The 22,545-nt window shown below is 38.2% G+C and overlaps 1 protein-coding gene and 1 long non-coding RNA gene across 19 annotated transcripts in view; one reads left to right on the top strand and one right to left on the bottom strand.

The window, feature by feature from the left end:
- Window positions 1–22,545, bottom strand: part of KDM4C (lysine demethylase 4C) — a 411,111-nt gene that overhangs the window by 47,959 nt on the left and 340,607 nt on the right. For all 9 annotated transcript variants that reach the window (XR_012037931.1, XM_072841283.1, XM_072841282.1 and 6 more), the window contains one exon: window positions 17,405–17,590. Coding sequence is in view for 8 of the 9 variants with exons in the window: in XM_072841283.1 (XP_072697384.1) it covers window positions 17,405–17,590 (186 nt within the window). In the remaining variant the exon portion in view is untranslated. The remainder of the gene's footprint in view (window positions 1–17,404; window positions 17,591–22,545) is intronic.
- LOC140641438 (uncharacterized) overlaps window positions 1–22,545 on the top strand; it is a 51,105-nt gene that overhangs the window by 7,738 nt on the left and 20,822 nt on the right. For 8 of the 10 annotated variants that reach the window (XR_012037944.1, XR_012037938.1, XR_012037936.1 and 5 more), the window contains 2 exons: window positions 12,892–13,067; window positions 13,520–13,637. This is a non-coding gene — a long non-coding RNA (uncharacterized lncRNA). Of the gene's footprint in view, window positions 1–12,891; window positions 13,068–13,519; window positions 13,673–22,545 lie in introns of those variants that run through there. The other 2 variants (XR_012037939.1, XR_012037945.1) reach the window with 2 other exon arrangements.

The raw sequence follows: 22,545 nt of genomic DNA, 5'->3' as shown, positions 1-22,545 counted from the left end.
GCTCGCTCGGTTAATGTAGGAAACTCTCAACAGGTAGGCACCACTTGCTTTCTATTCTGAATAGTAAATAACTTACTTCAAAAACAGCAGACAGGTAAGTTCACATCAGTTAGGCTGGTGGAGCTGGAAGCCTCCCACTGCTAAGATGGGACTTGACATGAGCTCCTCCTAAGTCACAACCAACCTCATTAATTGCTACTGAACAGGGGAGTCCCTGGATGCCTGCCCTCAGATGCTTTGCCTTGGGCTTTTACATTTCAGGTACTCTTCTGGCTTCTTCGATAGCAATAGTAAAATCTGGAGAGAACTACAGGTTCAACAAAATCTCACACATTCAGAGTAGGCTGTGTGTATGTGTGTGTATATGTGCACATGTGCATGGGTAGAAATTAACAAGCTGATTCTAAAATTTATATGAATATGCAAAGAGACTAAAATACTCAAAGTAATCTTGGAAAAAAAACAATGGTGAAGGAATTATAACTTGGGGGAAGGAGAAGGAAAAGTAGTGGCTCAGTTATAAGGTAAAACAACAACTTTTAAAAGTTACTTCAGATGAGACATTTTCAACAGAGAAAAGTAGTAAGTGTCACTAAATGGTAATTCTTGCCAATAAGGATTTTTAAATCTCAAATACAGTTGGGAAATGAATTAAAAATAGCTAAAGTACATGTGAAAAGTGTTCTTATCAAGGAAAACCAAAATAAATCAGATTAACTAAATGGTTTTATAGTTTTTCCATGCCACCAAGAAGAAAACTCAGGTAAATAATGACGTCATGTAAGCTAATCCAAGCCATAGTCTCAAGTTGGAAAAGTGACTACCAAACCAGTAGTCTAAATGAAGTATCACAGATGCTCTGACTCTGATGACCTGGAAACTCTGTATCTTTTAATGAGTGGTGAACCTCTCTGAAGTGCCTTTTCATCATCTGTAAATTGCATACAAAAATAATACCAGTGCAGTGGTACTGTGCGGGCCAAATGAGATAATGTAGTGATGTATGAAAGTACACAGTAAACTATAAAAGGCACTATACAAATATTAGCTATTATTTTTTATTCACCTTATCTACATTGATACACTGCTCCCAAAAAAGGAGGGTGGTCCCCTTGAACAGAAGAGAAAATGACGGCGTGAAAGGCAATTGTGGTTCTATAAAGATACAGTAGTTATATGAGCATGAGCAAGAGAGGGGGAGAGAAAGGAGAAGAGAGAAGTAAAGGGAGAAAGAGAAAGGGGGAGGAGAAGCGGGGAGAGAGAGACAGACAGGGACAGAGAGAGAGAGTGCGTGTGTGTGTGTGTGTGTGTGTGTGTGTGTGTGGGAGGGGATGAATGAGAGAGAGAGAGAGAGATCTTGCAATTGGAAAGTTCCTAAGTTTCTTTTGAAATTTCAGGAGAAATAGCCGTAGGGACAGTGGAAGAAAAGCCAGCCAGAAGCTTTCTACTGCCCATCACAACAGCATAAGTGCAGAATCTGCCTAGTTACCTCACCAATGTTAGTCAAAGAGGATAAACCCACAAAATCTTTCCATTATTAATCAAGAAAACGAATACCCATCTATTTATCTAGTGTTAATTAAATGCATCTATGTGCCCAACACCATGCTTATAAAAGAGACGTGTGGGGGTTCTTGTGGAGACAGGAAGGGATGGGGAAAAAATTGAGAAGTTCTAGCAGGAATCTTTCCTTTCCAGTTTCATGCCTATAGCCCACAAGTTCTCTCAAATATCAGCTAACGTTAATCTCTGTGGTCCCCACAGCCTCGGCCAAAGCTACTTCTCAGTATCTTGTGAGGACATCAGTCCAACACATGATAATGGTTATAACAGATTTGAAGGTACAATAAAAAGTACTGAATATAAGGGTTTGGAAATTCTGTATTTTCTCCTAATTCCTGAGAAAAGTATGAGGGAAGGGGGAGCAAATTTAACCCAAAGGCTTATCGAATACTCAAGGAGGGCCAAATAAAATGGAAAGTAATGGATTAAGATATCTAATGCCCACAAAAAAAGAGCATTTCACTTCTCCTTGCCTCCTGCCCCAAGCAAAGACTTCTGAATGCCATCTCAGTAACACTGCAAAGAAAAAATGAAAAGAATGCTTTATTTTAAAATGTAGAAACAGTAATTTCTTATATTTCTTTGGATACTGCCCTCTATAATTTCACTGACCACTACATATGATGTGGGATAAACAGAGAATGCATGGCATCTCACAAAGAAAACAAGCCAATTTCAGATAAAAAATGGTCAAGAAGGATGCCTGGGTGGCACAATCAGTTGAGCATCTGACTCTTGGTTTCAGCTCAGGTCATGATCTCAGGATTGTGATCTTGGTGTCATGAGATCAAGCTCCGTGTTGGGCTCTGTGCTCAGTGTGGAGTCTGCTTGTGACTCTCTCTCGCTCTCCCTCTGCCCCTCACCATGTGTGCTCACTCTCAAGCACTATCTCTCTCAAATAAATAAGTAAATCTAAAAAAAAAAAAAAAAGAAAGAAAGAAAGAAAAAGAAAAAAAATAGAATGGTCAAGAAACCATTTAATTTTGCCTGGAAAGAAAAGTAGTACTGATTTCCAGGTGTGAAATTGTCAGACCCCAAGATGGCCACCAACATCCTGTTGAAAGGAAGGACAGAGAAGCTGGATGTCCCCAGGCTGACTGGCTTCTTGCCAAGAGACAGCACAATGGCTTTTTAGTTAATCCAGAGTTTTATACATCATGTTTGTTGAAAGTAGACATATAATGTTGACCTAGAGTAGTACATTTTTAGATAGAAATGTTGGAACGTATTTAATTGCCATTTCTACTGTTTGCAGTTAATAGTCTTTAAAAGTTACACTTTCATCATATTTTGTCAGTACCTATGGATTTCATTATGACTATGGCATCTAATTACTGTTTTCTACATGAAGGAATTAAGAAACTCTGCCGCTTATGCTTTACAAGATGCTAGAATGTCAAATACTCTTTCCTTTTGTCTGTTGACACATTCCATTTGTATTTCTCCACTGTATCCATGGTGCTTCACTCTAATGCCAATGTTAAAATATGGGATTAGTGTCACTACTTAATTTTCTTAACAAGCTATCAGACAATAATGCATGCCTCAATTATATTATTTTTTTTAAAAAAGACTACAAATTGCTGAAAAGTTTAAAATTTTCTGGGTACTGAGATACATCAATTCTGTGAAAAAGTGAGCGAGCATTTTACATGGAAACACACCTTACCTATACTAAAAAATGAAACCAGGTAAGTGGTCCTTGGAGAGGAAGACTTTATTTCTTCAGTATGTATGGTACTTTAAGTTGCCAACTATCAACTGTGCCATGAAAACACTCCTCCACGCAGTGCAAGCCTAGGTCTGCTGACTGGCTCCCAGGTTGCAGGCAGGCTGTGTGACGGGAATAACAGAGCCAAGGAGGAAACACAACACCAACAAGTTTCTCCTGGGGATTCTGATGAGTCTGTTTTTGTGATAAAAAAACAAACACCTGCACCAAGATGCAAATCTTTCTTGATTTTTTTAAATAAAATCTGGATTCATTTGCGGCCAGAATAAAAAGTTTAGCAATACATTCTTTTCTGTGAAGCCACACATTATTACACATTTTGAGAGAGATGAAGATAACCAAAGCTGTCAGATAAGAGATCTAAATTAATCAAGGCTCTACAGAAGGTAACTATTAACACTCATGTTAAAACCATGTAAGGCCTCAGCCCTTCCATGTGGCTTCAAAGTTATTTCAGGGGCTCCTCAGGCCTTCAAGAGTAAGTACTGTCTATTTGTAAAATAAGATGTCCTACACAATATATATTCTAACACTTTTCCAGTGCATTTGGTTGTTTCCAGGAGATATACTTGAGATAATGTTATTTTATCCAACCAGATTAAAGGATCAAAAATAAAAGTTTGGAGAAAGGTTACTCTTAAGGGAAGAGCTATTTCTCTGTACCACCTGGCACCTTACACTGCTCTCTATCCATAGATGAGGATGTGGCCTTGCTGACTCTGTATCTGATTCAAGAACTGATTGCTTGCAAGAATTTCCTTAAATGGAAAGGCCCAGACTCTGAAAGGTGAATTTTTCTAGAACGGAGATATAAATCCTTAATAAAGAGCAACTGCATGGTCTCAAAATATGACTTTTATTCAGATCCAGCAGCAGCAGCTAACTCCATGCAGGCACTGCCACAACTCGGTAGCCTCAATAAGGAACAAGGTATAGCAGAAGCACCACCCCCAGGCATCCTGTATGCTCTGTCTGCATGGTCTCCCCATTCTGACCAGTTTCTGTGTCCTTGGCTGATTAAACCTGGAATCGGCAATGGAGGCATCTATTCTCTCTTCCCAAAGATTCAAAACCCCTTGAAATACCACTTAGCATCAGAAATGGGTCTAAAACCCCTGCAGATGGTGTGTGACCTGGGACCGGCCCCTTCATAAGGGGTCAGACTTTGAAAAAGACCTGGAAAGGGGGGAAGGACAGAAGAGTAAGTTGAAGATGGCTCAATTTGAGGCAGAAGAGCCTCTGGCCCAGAGTCTGTGAGGGCACAACCAGGAGCTTCTGGCAGAGTGTCAGCGGAATCTCTCTTCTCTGCCTCACAGCCAGGGCCAGTGACTAAACACTAGGGCCGTCCCATCTTCTGTTTCAGGTCCACTCAAGCCCTTTTCTCCTGACAAAACGCACGGGGGAGAGAAGCTCTGTGCTCACTGATCCCACCCTTCCTGTGGAAATGGCTACAGAAGTAGGAGGAGGAAACTAAATGTGGGGTATTGAATAGAGGGCAGAAAAATTTGAAATAGGATACACTTCATCTTCTCTATAAAATTAAGTAAAATGATGTTTTCACTGGTTTTACGTAATAAAGTAAACAAGGGGAAGATTCATTCCCAATGTAACTATTCTAAAATGTCTCTGCTAAATATTTCTCCTCCCAGACAGAGCTGGTGTTAACTTTCTGTTACCTAGGATACATGAATTGAGATGGCAACCAAACATTTCTATTGATGAAAGTATAAGGGATTTCCTTTATTTACTGTATGTTTGATTGAGGAAGACTGACCAGACACAGGCCTGAATCACCACTGTATTTTTTTTAAATCACTGTTAAGAATTTTTTACTCCAGATATTTTCTTGGGTTAGAATTGTTTTTCATTTCTTTTTTTTTAAAAAAAGATTTTATTTATCTATTCAAGAAAGACACAGAGAGAGAGACAGAGACACAGGCAGAGGGAGAAGCATGTTCCCCACAGGGAGCCTGATGCGGGACTTGATCCCAGGACCCTGGGATCACAACCTGAGTAGAAGGCAGATGCTCAACTACTGAGCCACCCAGGTGTCCCTAGAATTCTGTTTTTCAATATCAGTGCAAAGTCAGCAGGGCATTTAGAAAATGACTTATGTAGAATAAAAAACCATATACAAACACTAGATGATTGTGCACAAGTCTGAGAAGAGTATGGTGGTTATAGCAAACCTAACTAAACAGAGTGGGAGTTAGCAATTTCTAAACTGTTATAAGAAAAACAACATCCACCAAAACAATTCTACTGCCAACAAAACACAAAGACACCCAAATCTGGGAGATAGAAAAAGACCATTCAGATCATTTTTAGATGAGTGTTAGCTATATTCTAGTTCCCTTCCTTAAAAGACTGGGAGAGAATAAATTAAAAAAAAAAAAAAAAAAAAGATTGGGAGAGAAACTAAAAGTGGACAGAGTTGAGCCATAGCATTGAGATCCAGACTAAAGGAAGGAAAATAAAAAGGAAAAAGAAAGGATGGATTCAATTCATTGCTGAGTTTGATTTGTCAACCTTATTGAAGCCAAAGCAAACTTTCTGGCATTAGAAGGCCGCACTTAGAAGAGACAAAACTCCCATAGTTGTAACCCTCTCTGTGAATTCTGACTGCCTTTAATAGAATTAGTGCCTTCCTTATTTGGGCTCCCAGAACATCTTATCCCTACCTTTGTTTAGCCTATCTTATTATGGTAATAGAGCATAGGAGCTAAGAGTCTGGGCACTGAATCAGGTGCCTGGTTTTGACCATTCTTCCCCTTACTATCTATGGTAATATATATTATAGAAACTCAAATACCCTTCACCTCAATTTCCTCATTTGTTAAAGGGATTAATGATAGTACCTGCTACAAATGTTGCTTTGTGTATTGAAGATTAAATGATATAATACTTGTAAAGTCTTTAAAACACAATTCAAGTTTTATGTTGAATAAATGTTTATCATCATTTCTTCAAAAAAGTACATCTGTTTAAAACAGGTGTGTGAATGAGGACATGTCAGGAAGAATGTTTAAAGTTGGGCTGAGAAGTTAAAAAAAATTATGTTTTTATTTCCAGGACACTCCATGGTCCCCTATATATTGAACTGAATCTAACTGAAGTTCACAGCAATCTAACTGAAGTTCGCCATAACTAACCTATGTGCCTAGATTATTTTTTATGAGCTGGCTAAATAAGTGCCAAGATACGAAAGGGGAGGTGGCAGTATGCATGGCCAATCTGTTATGAAACAGTTTCTCTCTAATGCCGAAAGTCTTTAAAAAGTGGCTTTATTTTCCTTAGTTTCAGTTCATTTAAAAATCTTGGAATGGGGTCACATTTTATGAGGGTTCCACCCCAATTACATCCTTTCTTCAAAAAAGTTTAAAACGTTTTCAAGTTTGGAGACTATCCTGAAAGGATAACAAAAGGGAGCTGAGAATCAAAAGGCCACCCTCTAAAGAATAATGGCTGCACCAGTTCACATTCCCACCAACAGTGTAAGAGGGTTCCCTTTTCTCCGCATCCTCTCCAACATTTGTTGTTTCCTGCCTTAATTTTCCCCATTCTCACTGGTGTGACGTGGTATCTCATTGTGGTTTTGATTTGTATTTCCCTGATAGCAAGTGATGCAGAGCATTTTCTCATGTGCATGTTGGCCATCTCTATGTCTTCCTCTGTGAGATTTCTCTTCATGTCTTTTGCCCATTTCATGATTGGATTGTTTGTTTCTTTGGTGTTGAGTTTAAGAAGTTCTTTATAGATCTTGGAAACTAGCCCTTTATCTGATACGTTATTTGCAAATATCTTCTCCCATTCTGTAGGTTGTCTTTTAGTTTTGTTGACTGTATCCTTTGCTGTGCAAAAGCTTATCTTGATGAAATCCCAATAGTTCATTTTTGCTTTTCTTTTGCCTTCGTGGATGTATCTTGCAAGAAGTTACTGTGGCTGAGTTCAAAAAGGGTGTTGCCTGTGTTCTCCTCTAGGAGTTTGATGGAATCTTGTCTCACATTTAGATCTTTCATCCATTTTGAGTTTATCTTTGTGTATGGTGCAAGAGAGTGGTCTAGTTTCATTCTTCTGCATGTGGATGTCCAATTTTCCCAGCACCATTTATTGAAGAGACTGTCTTTCTTCCAATGGATAGTCTTTCCTCCTTTATTAAATATTAGTTGACCATAAAGTTGAGGGTCCACTTCTGGGTTCTCTATTCTGTTCCATTGATCTATGTGTCTGTTTTTGTGCCAGTACCACACTGTCTTGATGACCACAGCTTTGTAGTCCAGCCTGAAATCTGGCATTGTGATGCCCCCAGATATGGTTTTCTTTTTTAAAATTCCCCTGGCTATTCAGGGTATTTTCTGATTCCATGCAAATCTTAAAATAATTTGTTCTAACTCTCTGAAGAAAGTCCATGGTATTTTGATAGGGATTGCATTAAACGTGTAAATTGCCCTGGGTAACATTGACATTTTCACAATATTAATTCTTCCAATCCATGAGCATGGAATATTTTTCCATCTCTTTGTGTCTTCCTCAATTTCTTTCAGAAGTGTTCTATAGTTTTGAGGGTATAGATCCTTTACCTCTTTGGTTAGGTTTATTCCTAGGTATCTTATGCTTTTGGGTGCAACTGTAAATGGGATTGACTCCTTAATTTCTCTTTCTTCAGCCTCATTGTTAGTGTATAGAAATGCCACTGATTTCTGGGCATTGATTTTGTATCCTGCCACAGGATATTTGCTGTATAAGTTCTAGCAATCTTGGGGTGAAGTCTTTTGGGTTTTCTATGTAGAGTATCATGTCATCGGCGAAGAGGAAGAGTTTGACTTCTTCTTTGCCAATTTGAATGCCTTTAATGTCTTTTTGTTGTCTGACTGCTGAGGCTAGGACTTCCAATACTATGTTGAATAGCCGTGGTGAGAGTGGACATCCCTGTCTTGTTCCTGATCTTAGGGGAAAGGCTCCCAGTGCTTCCCCATTGAGAATGATACTTGCTGTGGGCTTTTCGTAGATGGCTTTTAAGATGTCGAGGAAAGTTCCCTCTATCCCTACACTCTGAAGAGTTTTGATCAGGAATGGATACTGTATTTTGTCAAATGCTTTCTCTGCATCTAATGAGAGGATCATATGGTTCTTGGTTTTTCTCTTGCTGATATGATGAATCACATTGATTGTTTTACGAGTGTTGAACCAGCCTTGTGTCCCGGGGATAAATCCTACTTGGTCATGGTGAATAATTTTCTTAACGTACTGTTGGATCCTTTTGGCTAGTATCTTGTGTGGAGGTTCCTCAAAGAGTTAAAAGTAGACCTGTCCTATGACCCAGCAATTGCACTGTTGGGGATTTACCCCAAAGATTCAGATGCAGTGAAACGCCGGGACACCTGCACCCTGATGTTTCTAGCAGCAATGTCCACGATAGCCAAACTGTGGAAGGAGCCTCGGTGTCCATCAAAAGATGAATGGATAAAGAAGATGTGGCTTATGTATACAATGGAATATTACTCAGCCATTAGAAACGACAAATACCCATCATTTGCTTCAATGTGGATGGAACTGGAGGGTATTCTGCTGAGTGAAGTAAGTCAATCAGAGAAGGACAGTGTATGTTCTCATTCATTTGGGGAATATAAATAATAGTGAAAGGGAATAGAAGGGAAGGGAGAAGAAATGTGTGGGAAATGTCAGAAAGGGAGACAGAACATAAAGACTCCTAACTCTGGGAAATGAACTAGGGTGGTGGAAGGAAGGGGAGGAGGGCGGGGGGTGAGGATGAATGGGTGATGGGCACTGAGGGGGGCACTTGACGGGATGAGCACTGGGTGTTATTCTGTATGTTGGCAAATTGAACACCAATAAAAAATTAATTTATTAAAAAAAAAAAAAGAAACTGAGGACAACCCTCTCGGGTCCCCCTCCCTCTCCAGGAGTTTTATTAAAAATTTCTTTTTTCTTAAAAAAAATAAAAATAAAGAATAATGGGCTATAATAAGGAGCTCTGGTACTGGACAAGTGGGTAGTGACAAGGTGGTGGGCTCTATGCCCTCTGAAAATTAAGAGAATTTTAAACAAAACAAAACATCAAAATTTTATATTTTTTGAAAATCCTAAAATTGGTAGTATCGATGGTGTTATAATACTTACTGCCATATATTTTCATTGCTTTTACTATTCCTTAAAGGAAGATAGGATTTTGTTGTTGTTGTTTTAGATAAGAGGTGTTTAGGTGATGCTTGAAAGTGGGATTTTTCTAGACATACAACCGCTGAAGCCAATTCCATGACACTTGATGCAATGGTAAAATCAAAAAAAGAAAAGAAAACAAAGACCCCTAAAATTTTTATCAGCAACATAATATAAACACATGTAGTATGACAACCTATGCTGTGACATCAAATGACCAGTTAATGATAACAGGAAAAAGCATATTAATAAGCCCTCAAATTAGAATATAAAAATAAACTTATTAAAGACAGAAAAAAATTGGACATATAAACATAAACCCTTGGTCTTTTGAAAAAAAATTATTTTCCTGCTCTGTCACAAATAAAGTCAAAGTAGCTGGTGCTCTCATGAAACCAAAACAAAAAACACCCTTCAGGGGCACCTGGGTGGCTGAGTGGTTGAGCATCTGCCTTTGGCTCAGGTCATGGTCCCAGGGCCCTGGGATCGAGTCCCACATGGAGCTTCTCCCTCTGCCTATGTCTCTGTGTCTCTCATGAATAAATAAATCTAAAACAAAACAAAACAAAAGCATCCTTCATTCCAAATTTGTTTTCTAATAGAGCACGTATAACAAAGAACCTGGGCTCCTTGATGAGTCATTGATTCCATGTTTGAAATAAGGAAATCAAGATGATTTTGCTATTTCTTATTGAAATAAAACAACAGTTTCAAAGATGTCTGGAAGTGGTTTTAAATTAGGAAAATAAATTCATGTGAAAATGTCAATGTTACCCAGGGCAATATACACGTTTAATGCAATCCCTATCAAAATACCATGGACTTTCTTCAGAGAGTTAGAACAAATTATTTTAAGATTTGTGTGGAATCAGAAAAGACCTCGAATAGCCAGGGGAATTTTAAAAAAGAAAACCATATCTGGGGGCATCACAATGCCAGATTTCAGGTTGTACTACAAAGCTGTGGTCATCAAGACAGTGTGGTACGGGCACAAAAACAGACACATAGATCAGTGGAACAGAATAGAGAATCCAGAAGTGGACCCTGAACTTTATGGGCAACTAATATTCGATAAAGGAGGAAAGACTATCCATTGGAAGAAAGACAGTCTCTTCAATAAATGGTGCTGGGAAAATTGGACATCCACATGCAGAAGAATGAAACTAGACCACTCTCTTGCACCATACACAAAGATAAACTCAAAATGGATGAAAGATCTAAATGTGAGACAAGATTCCATCAAAATCCTAGAGAAGAACACAGGCAACACCCTTTTTGAACTCGGCCATAGTAACTTCTTGCAAGATACATCCACGAAGGCAAAAGAAACAAAAGCAAAAATGAACTATTGGGACTTAATCAAGATAAGAAGCTTTTGCACAGCAAAGGATACAGTCAACAAAACTCAAAGACAACCTACAGAATGGGAGAAGATATTTGCAAATGACATATCAGATAAAGGGCTAGTTTCCAAGATCTATAAAGAACTTCTTAAACTCAACACCAAAGAAACAAACAATCCAATCATGAAATGGGCAAAAGACATGAAGAGAAATCTCACAGAGGAAGACATAGACATGGCCAACATGCACATGAGAAAATGCTCTGCATCACTTGCCATCAGGGAAATACAAATCAAAACCACAATGAGATACCACCTCACACCAGTGAGAATGGGGAAAATTAACAAGGCAGGAAACAACAAATGTTGGAGAGGATGTGGAGAAAAGGGAACCCTCATACACTGTTGGTGGGAATGTGAACTGGTGCAGCCACTCTGGAAAACTGTGTGGAGGTTCCTCAAAGAGTTAAAAATAGACCTGCCCTACGACCCAGCAATTGCACTGCTGGGGATTTACCCCAAAGATACAGATGCAGTGAAACGCCGGGACACCTGCACCCCGATGTTTATAGCAGCAATGGCCACGATAGCCAAACTGTGGAAGGAGCCTCGGTGTCCAACGAAAGATGAATGGATAAAGAAGATGTGGTTTATGTATACAATGGAATATTACTCAGCTATTAGAAATGACAAATACCCACCATTTGCTTCAATGTGGATGGAACTGGAGGGTATTATGCTGAGTGAAGTAAGCCAGTCGGAGAAGGACAAACATTATATGTTCTCATTCATTTGGGGAATATAAATAATAGTGAAAGGGAATATAAGGGAAGGGGGAAGAAATGTGTGGGAAATATCAGAAAGGGAGACAGAACGTAAAGACTGCTATCTCTGAGAAACGAACTAGGGGTGTTGGAAGGGGAGGAGGGCGGGGGGTGGAAGTGAATGGGTGACGGGCACTGGGGGTTATTCTGTATGTTAGTAAATTGAACACCAATAAAAAATAAAAAATAAAAAATAAAATATAAAAAAATAAAAAAAATAAAAATAAAAATAAAAAAAGGAAAATAAATTCATCTGGAAGAGGCTCCAAATGGTCAAAGTGTGACAGAAGCAACAAGAAGAAAATTATAGTCAGTTGGTACCCATTCAGTCTATAAAAGGCTATAAACCAAAATGATGCTCAAAAGGGTCAAATAATATAAAGTACAGTCAAGCAAAGTCCTACCTACTGATGTGAATTAAATAAATGCTGCCTGATTACAAAAACAGAATCCTATGACCACCCATCAAGGGCCCAAGGGGCACCATAACAGTAAAATGCAACATATGGTGAGATGTAATTTTGGTCTTCAAACCAAAATGCCTATTGGAACTAACTGGATAAGAGTCATAAAACAGATACAGGGGTAGACTCCAGGAAAAAGTGTTTCTAGAACCGTAGAACACTGGAGGGAGATATTGCTCCGGTACCCATAAGGGAACTGAGTCTACCTTCTTCCTCTAGTAGAATACGTGGCCTTCTTGACCTTGATTCTGGCTTAAAAACTTCATGTTTATAAACATTTTATAAAATAAAAGACATGGATAAAAGTATAAATGCCTGTGGCAGAGTGATAGATCTTTTGTTTCATATCTGGCAGCACCATACAAACAGGCAACTATGTATACTCATTAGAGAAACAAAGCCCAGGGAAGCTTTGTGAGGATAGGTTGCATGCACTTCTACCCTCCCTGATCAAAACATTTCCAATACATTTCTATATCCTTAGCTAATCAGATGGAAAATTATAGTGGGAGTGTGTGCTGGGTAGAAACAGTGCTGAAACACTGAAGATTTATTATAATTAGTGAATTCATATAAAAGTGTTACCAATTTCTCAAAGGTTTTTTGTCATTATGCATTTTCTCAAAAACTGATATTGGAAGTATAATATGCTATACAATATACTCCTGTGATTAAGAACCATTCTAGGGTTTTTAATTTAGAAGCTTTGATCATCCATCATTCTACATGTTGGTAAAGTGAGAGCTATTTTTACAAACCAAGCAAAGATTTTATTAATTTTGACAGGTATTTCACTCCAGTACCACCAAAGGTTAGCTATATAGCCATGCTGCTCTGATACCTTCACCAGATCCAGTGCAACACGGATCCTGTCCTGAGCCACACATAGTGATGACACAGAAGGAGTTCACTGAAGCTTGCCTGGGGAGCTGGCCTGAAGACCCAAAGGCTGAGGGAAAAAAGTAAGTGCCAAACAAGGCCTAAAGTTCTATTACAAGGATGAGTGCCAGAATAAGACATGAAGAATGGCCAGAAGGGGAGAATAACAAAAGAGCTACCAATACGGAAGCCAACATAACCACTACTTTCCATTATCCACATCAATAACACTGCTTTGAAATAAGGTGCACCTATGAAATATCTGACACACCCTTGACATAAAGATGCTCAGTAAATATTAGTTCTTTTTCTTTTCTACTAATCCCATTCCTTAGCAGTAGAGCATTATTGTAACAAATTTATAGCAAGCAGTTTCCATGGGTGGCCAAAGAGCTAGTCAAAATACTACTTAAACCTAGCTAAATAATCTAATTAAAATAATGACCTAATTAAAAATAATTGAGTTAAAATAATATTGAATAAAATAATACCCAAAATATTTTCTCTATAAAAGTTCTTTCACTTTTTTGAATAGGTGTCTGTCTCCATCTTAATAGCCACAACTTAGAATAAGTATGAAAGAAACAAACTTCTCAAATGTCATATTTTTCAAGAGGAGAGGGCACCGAAAAAAATGATGTACCTCATACAAGGTATTTATTAAAAAGGCTTTATTCATTGTAATGAACTAATGTATAAAGTGCAAGTGATTTTAGTGCTCCAACACTGCATATGTGTATGGAATACTCTAATCCAACAAGGTTTATGGAAGTAATTTGCCCCCACAAAAAGATGTGTACATGTCATCTTCTCACCTCCATTGCCCTCCATTATTCAGGTGTCTCTTTCATTGAACACCCTCTCATTTACTCAGGTGTGAGGAGACAGACCCTGTGTGGTAGCTGTACTTTCCAGGAAGTATTTATTTTAAGAGTGGCTCATTGTTTCCTTTGAAGAAGGAATATGTTTTCAAGGCTCCTAGTTTCAAAACCATTTTATGATTTATTGTGTTCTTTGGTTTTCTTTTTCCTTACAAACATCTGTGTAACATCCACATAAGTGATTAGAAATACATCCAATGGAACCTTCTGAAATAGACCCAGGAAATAGTGCACACTAAATCATGGCCAAGGGTGGGTGGTCAAGTGCCACAACACTACAACATAAACACACATGCACACATTCACATGCACACACAAATGAAATCTTACATTTGAAACACAGCAAGTGCCAAACAGCATGCTTGACAAAAACACTGAAAAATACATATAAAAATTTAGATTAAAATAACAGGGATTAGCTGTGCACTTTCTGTAACATATTCATATCTTTAAGATTTTGGAAGCTACATATTTTTTCAAATACTAGCTTTTTTAAAAGATCTATTTATTTTATTTTTATTTATTTATTTTTTAGATTTTATTTATTTATTCCTGAGAGACACAGAGAGAGACAGAGATATACGCAGAGGGAGAAGCAGGCTCCCTGCAGGGAGCCCAATGCAGGACTTGATCCCAAGATGCTGGGATCACGACCTAAACTGAAGGCAGATGCTCAAACACTGAGCCACTCAGGCGTCCCTATTTATTTATTTGAGAGAGAAAGAGAGAGGGATAGCATGTGGCAGGGAGGGGCAGAGAGAGAATCCCAAGCAGACCCTCACACTGAGTGCAGAGCCCATCAAGAGACTTGATCTCATGACCCCAAGATCATGACCTGAACTGAAACCAAGAGTAAGATGCTTAACCGTCTGTGCCACCCAGGCTCCCCTAAAACACCACATTTTCAATTAAAAGGGTGCTTATCATCTAATGGAAGAAGCATTATAATAAATCTGATGAGATTTTTACACTATTATCCAGAATGAGTATATCTAGAGTATTTTTGGCATTAAAGTAAGAGTAGAAGTTGCCTTAAAATGGTCCTTTTGGTGCAGAAAAAACCCACAAAAAAAAAAACAAAAAATGGGGAGAAACAAAAAAATAAAGAAAAAAAACATAAAGTGAGTAAAAATGCAGATCCTAAGCTATGCAATTGTAGCTTCATACTTCATTTCACCTAAACTATATAGGTGTCTTCTATTCTGTAAAATGACTGCCGAGTTCATCTGAATTTGATTTTATAGTTTTCACTGCTATGATTCAGCAATTGCCCACTACTCCCAAATAATCAAGGTATGGTGAAAATATAGCCAAACTATAGTTCCAACTCTTGAGAGCATAACCCCTGGCATATACAGTTTGCACAAAGAGAAATACTGGAATTAATTTGAACTTATTTATGCTTGAAAAGTAAAGCATATTCAGTGCAATAGGTGATCCACATGTTCTTAACCAAAGTTACCAGATTTTATGAACTCCTTCTGGTTAGTTGTCAAACATTTTGGGGAAGAACCCATACTTGAAGTCCAACTGAAGAATAATGATAAGTAATAGCTACCAGGAATATATTTTGGAAATCCAGGATTCATAGTACTTCCTGCAAACTTTGCAAAAACAATTTAAACACTAAAATTTTACCTTCATAAGGACAACCTGCCATTTGATATAAATTATATGATGTTTTCCCCATGTTTCACAAAGTATACCAAACTTACAGTGGATTCATAGGGGAGAGTAGATGTTCCTTTTGGTCATTATTTATGAAACAATTAGTAACATAAACCTGACTGAACCACACATCATAATTAGGAGGAAAGAAGTCCTGATTAAACATCTGGATCTCTTTAATAGCAACTTCAATATAATCATCAGTTAACCGCATAGCTTTGGAATATTAAAATAAGAATGTGTGATCCCAAGCAAAGCCTCAAATGAACACCTCTAGCACCATTCAAGGCTTGGAGTTACTCAACAAATAATAGAGAATGTGCTGAAAAAGCATTTACATTCCAGCACCTGTTGCTCATTAACTGAATCCACTTGGGCAAGGAATTGAACCTTGTTGCACTTAGGTTTCTTATCCTTGAAGCCAGGATAATACTACTCATGTGGCCCAGTTCATATAGAACTGTAGCACCAAAGCCAGCAGCCACAGTAGTGAAAGAGAAAGTAATAATACAATTTTCATTTTCTGAGGGCTTATTCTGTGTCATGGACTGAAAACAACATAGTGAGACAGGCATGCCTTTATTTGTAGACAAGGAAGCTGAGGTTCAGAGATAAGAACGTGCACAAAGTTGCACATGTGTTGCTGGCAGAGTCCAAGTGTGAACACAAATTACTCTGACTTGGGAGGTCATGAGGTGGTTCACATCTCAAAATGCATTCCCATGTGTCATCTAATGAGGTAATGCTATTGACCACACATTATAAATGGCAAAGCACCAGAGTAATGCAATGTGTGATTACTGTAATTTTTTTAAAGTTGCTAAAATGTACTTTCTGCTGAATATATAATACTATTCCTAGTAAAAACCCATCAATTCAAGAAACTAAGTAAGGAAAAAGTATGAATGAATGAATATGCAACTTGTCACCTAAAACATGAAAAGTAACTTCAAAATAGATGTGACAGTTGGTGATGTTATTTTGTACATTTGTGCATTCACACACATCCAAACCAAGTCCCAACCCACAAACATCAAGTATCTCTCAAGGCGCCAATGGAAGTTGCTGGAATCATTAAAAAGCCAGGAGAGATTTATTGTGTATGGGTCATGGCTCCCCAAGTCCATACTGACTACCTGGCAGGCTGCTCACAGGAGGTTATTAGAGACATAGGACAAGTATGTTAGGATGCAAATAGTCTGTGGCCAACCCTCCCAGGGAAGCAAAGGGCAGCAAGTTAGCAAAGCTGCTCCCTGTTGGCAGCCAAAAACAATTAACAGTTAACTGGAAAAGTAACAAAGGCGTATCAGCCATCTCCACACTGTCCTAATTTTTCTAAGCTTTTAAAACAAATGAAAGATTCCATTTACCAACAACAGGGAAACTATAGTTAAATTCACATGCTATTTACTTGCACATTCTTTGTCCAGAAAAAGGTTTAGTCCTGAGTGAAGTAGAAAAGGCAGAAAAAAGTGACCTCTATACTTCTACATTTCTGCTTTTCTGAAATTGTCCTCACTCTTCTTAGGGCCTCCATGCTGCACCTAGCTTATCCTACCTCAGGCAGCAAGGCCCCAAATATCTGTGACCACTTGCCCCCTTCCTTTTACTGTGTTACTGTTCTGTGTTTCTTCTAGAAGAGATGAAATAAAACCCAAAGGCCAGAATGTACAGGTACATGGACCAAACACTGATGGGTCCTGGGCAAATACTAGTAAATAATAACGGATGATCCTTGCCCTCAAAGAACTCACAGTTTGGACATGTCAACAATGAGTAACATTACAGAGTAGAGCACGCTAGCCCTGGGAAGTGTACAGGAGAGAATATATATGCAGTCTTGGCAACAGGGAAGGAAGAAACGACCTTACCACATTTGGGTTGACCTTATGGCGAAAGCATGTGATGTTCACCACGTATGGCCAATCGTCAGGCTCCATCAGCACCCCAGCAGCATGAGCACACGTGACATGGAAGGAGGCTGGGCAGCGGCCATAAGAACATTGGATACAGGCTCCAGAAACCTTCTTAACCCGGTGTCTGCAGAAGATGCATTTCTGGAGGGTTAAAACAAAGAACATAAATTCAAACTCTGTAATTCAGCCGACTTCCATGTCTCACAGAATAATAGCTATTGGAGAGGCAGAACTGATTATATCAACATGTCCTGACCCTCCAGAGGACCAAGTGATGAGAGCAACTGTGACAATATAAGTTGTATACTTTTAATGAAACATACTCTGATGGTCACATACTACCAAACAAACATATGTTGAAATACTTCCTGTGGTTAGGAAAGCCAAACTCTTTGCATATGCTTCTCTAGGCACAGTGAGGAAAGACTCCAAGGGTGCTCCTGTAAATTACCCATGAATGCTTCAGTTACTTCTCTTTTACCTTCTGCATGGCAGGGCTTTTGGTACATTAAGAGATAAAATGTGGGTTTGGAAGATAGGTACCTACTCTCCTAAATTAGATGAGGTCTTCAGAAATACCCTAAATAGCACAGAGATAGTCAAGGAACTGTAAAGTGTTAATGGTCCAATGTGGAAACTAGAGGCTCAAGTGTTTAGTAATACAAATCTGAACCCTTCATGATTGACATTAAAATAGGCTTCCCAAAGTGAGAAAATTGAAAATCACCCCAAAGGGCATAATTTTGTTGAGTATCTATAGCTGCTATGCCTGGTGAAGAAAGAACGAAAATAAAAACAGCAATAATTATTATCACAATCTAAAAATTAAATTGCATACTATTAGCCCTAGATATTATCAATATATTTGTTATGAAAGATGGGAAAAATCAAACAGCTTCACTAAATGTACGATTAGTGAATTATTTAGGGTTAGAAAAAAAATGGTTCTAGAACAACATAGGGTAGGTTTAGAAAGCAGAAAAAATAGAATGATCAAAAAGCTTTGACTTTTCATTCCTAAGGATGAAAAAGGTCTGCAATCTCATCAAATACTGGCACAGCCGCTCTTCTTTTATAGGGACATTTTCCTTCCCGGGACAGAAAAGGTTCTTAAACTCAATGCCTTTTGGGGATCATAATATTTTATCACATACCTGTAAGAGTCAATATGCACTTAACTTAACCTGTAAGAGTCAATGTGCACTTAACTTCTAACTCTATCTGATCAGCAACTTTAGTCTTCTAGATTCTGTACCTTAGTCTTGCTCTGATCTTTCCCTGCCCATCTATACCAACTGCCACTGCCTCTGCCCATGGTACCCAGCATAGTAATGCCTTTCTTATTGGTCTTTTATTCCATCTCTATTCATCTTCCACAGGCCTGCCAGAATGATCTCTTTACAACACAAATCCAGTGTCAGCCCCCTGCTTAAATGTCCTCAAAGGCTTCTCCTTATCTCCAAAACATTCCAGAAAGAAGGAACAGTATGACATGGAAGGGAAAAGCTTATAATAGGCCTTTAGAGTCTATCTGAGCAGTCTTATTTCTCACTAGTCCCCATAAGGGCACTACATGCCAGGCATTTTTATACACCTGGATTCAATGTACAATTAAATACTTTTAAGTGGGAGTTAAGGATGTGGCTTAGCTGATTATCTCACACACACCCACACACACACCACAGAACCACAAAACTGAAATAGGACCCATTATAATCTGAATAAAAGCATTATTTAATATCTAGGTGTCTTAGCAATTGTTGCTATCAGTGTCAATACATTCTTGGTAATTCTTGGTATTTTGAGTTTTTTTTTTTTTTTGCCAATTCCAATTTTTAGATATGTGATGGCAGATAAAATAGGAAAAACTCGTATCAAGAGCCCCAGACATAATCAGACAATCTTTTAAGAGCCTAGTCATACTACCTGAAGGGCAGCATTTGACTAAGTTCAGATATTGACAGATCTGAAAGTAAAAATGGTTTCCCATTTTCCTAATTAAATAGGATTTTTTTAAGAGTAGGAAAGACTGGGCAGCCCTGGTGGCTCAGCAGTTTAGAGCCGCCTTCAGTCCAGGGCCTGATCCTGAAGTCCCAGGATTGAGTCCCACGTCAGGCTCCCTGCATGGAGCCTGCTTCTCCCTCTGCCTGTGTCTCTGCCTCTCTCTATGTGTGTCTCTCATGAATAAATAAATAAAATCTTAAAAAAAAAAAAAAAAGAGTAGGAAAGACTGAGGCATCTGGGTGGTTCAGTGGTTGAGCAACTGCCTTTGGCTCAGATCATGATCCTGGGGTCCCACGACCGAGTCCCACTTTGAGGTCCCTGCAGGGAGACTGCTTCTCCCTCTCCCTGTGTCCCTACCTTTCTCTGTGTGTCTCTCATGAATGAATAAATGAAATCTTAAAAAAAAAAAAAAGAGTACTAAAGAGTATTATGACTTAAGCTAATTAATGAATTGGTAACTCCAGCTTCTTCTACCATCAACTTCCTAATTAAACAGAGGACCTCCAGGAAAGGCAAAGGAAACAGAGATAATACACTTAAGCCCAGTGAGGACTCAGTTCTTGGAATCTCATAAGGGAAGGCCTCTCCTTTCCCAGGAAGATGAGAAGTGGGCATTTCTAAGGATATAACCATTATCCTTACAAAGTCAATCTAATGTCAGACTATTATAATTTGATGCTTTGGAAGATGTTTATTCATAGAGTTGGGAAGTCTGACTTAAACAGCAACCAGGTTTTTGAGGAGATACAGAAATACATAAAACGGACTAGGGGAGCCATTCTGTATCTTATAGTACAGTTTGTGCTGTATTTCCAAACGCCATTTTCACTTGCTTGCTACTAAACCAGTTGTTCTGTATCCTGGATGAAACATCTGTGGCAATGTGACACCTACACATGTCTGGGCCACAGAACTTAATTCAGCAGGGCAAAGACAAGGACAAATAGTTCTTAACAATGGTACAATGTAAATGTAATAAGCACATTGAAAGAAGTAGAGACAAAGACCTATATGGAACCTGAATGACTGGTGCAACAAGTTATGCCTGGAGTCAAGACAGGAAGGCAAGAAGGCCTTCAGGAAACACATGGCTGATTGGATCAAGATGATGGACTCAGTCTGTGCTACAACTTTCCCAGTTCCAATCCCTACATAAAGATAAAGGAAAAAGAGTAAAACCATAATAGTACTGACTACCAAGAAAAACTGCAAGTAATGACAGGGAGCATATCCCCAGCAAACAGTTGTAAGTTGGTACCTCTGAGGAGATGGTTCTGGCAAGGCCAATGCCAAGAGTAGAAGCAAAAACCTAAAAGACAAACTACTCACTGTTGGACCAGCCGATGGCCCATCCTGCCCAATCATTAACCACAGTGAGGTAATCCTCTTTGATCTGAATCCAATCCTAAAATCTGACTCATTATTCACCAGTAAGATAAGTGGATTCTCATTTGGGCTGAAGAAGGAAAAAGTGTACACACCATGCACAACTAAAATATAACCAGATACTTTCAAATCACAATCATTTGAGGGAAAATAAAAATAAACGAGAGGTGCTATGATTACTAAATAGAAGAATATCTGACCTAAGGAGTCAAGTTAAGTGGAAGTACAAACTGAGTTGAAAAGAGGTAAAGTGTATATAATGATAGAGATTCCAAAATATACCTCATTAATTAGAAAATAAGTAACAACTACATAGTAAAGAAATTCAAAATATCAGTCAAAAAAAATCAAGATGTGCTGAATATTGGATTGTATCCCACTGAAGGTCAAATTAGCAAATGGAATATGGAGCCTAGAGATTATACAGAACACAGAAGAAAATTTTAAAAAATAGAACACAAATGCTAAGCAAAATGGAAAAGAGATCCAGATGTTCTATTATCTTTCTAAAAGGCATCTTAGATGAATAAAAAAAAGAGGAAATAACAGAAATTTTCCAGACTTGAAAAAAAGCCCAACAAGTAGGATTTAAAAAAAAAAAAAATCACCTACACACATATTAACCTCAAAATAAAAAGAGAAAAATCTCAAAATCTTCCAGAGAAGAAAAGAGAAAAATCGGATTACCATTAGATCTCTAATTTGCAATGGTGAATGCTAACAGATAACAAAACAACGTCTTCAGTTTCCGGAGGAAAATTAAATTTGGTCTATATTCAGCCTAATTATCATTCAAATGTGAGGCCAAACATAAAGCCTTTTTCTTTTCTTTTCCATATACAAAGATGAGATGTATGTGTGAAGTGAAGAGCAACCAAAATGCTAAATATGTAGATAAGTCTAAATGAATACTGACTTTATAAACAGTAATAGTAATGTCTTCTGGGTTTCAAATATAGAGAATTAGAAAAGATGACAATTTAAGCACATAAAGAAGTGGCAAAGGACGTTTAAAATGTTCTAACGTTCTTGAATTGTCTGGGACAGGGGTAAAAGTATCAATTACCTAATGATGTGAAAAACAAAACAGAATAAGGAAAAATAATAAGTTCAAACAAAGACACGAAAGGAAGGAAACAGAAGCAGAATAAACAAGCACAAAGGGAAAAAAACGTTTTAAATTGGCAGAGCTAAACCCAAATATGCCACTGTATTATGTGTAAACAGACCAAGGGTAGTAAACTTTTTCTTAAAGTGCCAGATAATAGATATTTTAGGCTTGTATGGTATAGAGTCCCCGTTGCAAATACTCAACTCTGCCACTGTAGCACAAAAGCAGCCACAGATAATCTGCAAATGATGACTTACTGTATTTCAGTACAACTTTATTTTTTCTTTTTTTTAATGTCTATCTTTTTTTAAATTTTTTTTATAAATTTATTTATTGGTGTTCAATTTGCCAACATACAGAATAACACCCAGTGCTCATCCCATCAAGTGACCCCCTCAGTGCCCGTAACCCAGTCACCCCCAACCCCTGCTACCTCCCTTCCTACCACCCCTAGTTCGTTTCCCAGAGTTAGGAGTCTCTCATGTTCTATCTCCCTTTCTGATATTTCCCACTCATTTTTTTCTCCTTTCCCCTTTATTCCCTTTCACTATTTTTTATATTCCCCAAATGAATGAGACCATATAATGTTTGTCCT

Source organism: Canis lupus, chromosome 10, assembly GCF_048164855.1.
Source record: "Canis lupus baileyi chromosome 10, mCanLup2.hap1, whole genome shotgun sequence".
NCBI classification, from domain to species: Eukaryota; Metazoa; Chordata; class Mammalia; order Carnivora; family Canidae; genus Canis; species Canis lupus.
The sequence above is the reverse complement of the archived record's forward strand: the minus strand, read 5'-3'. Positions and strand labels throughout refer to the sequence as shown.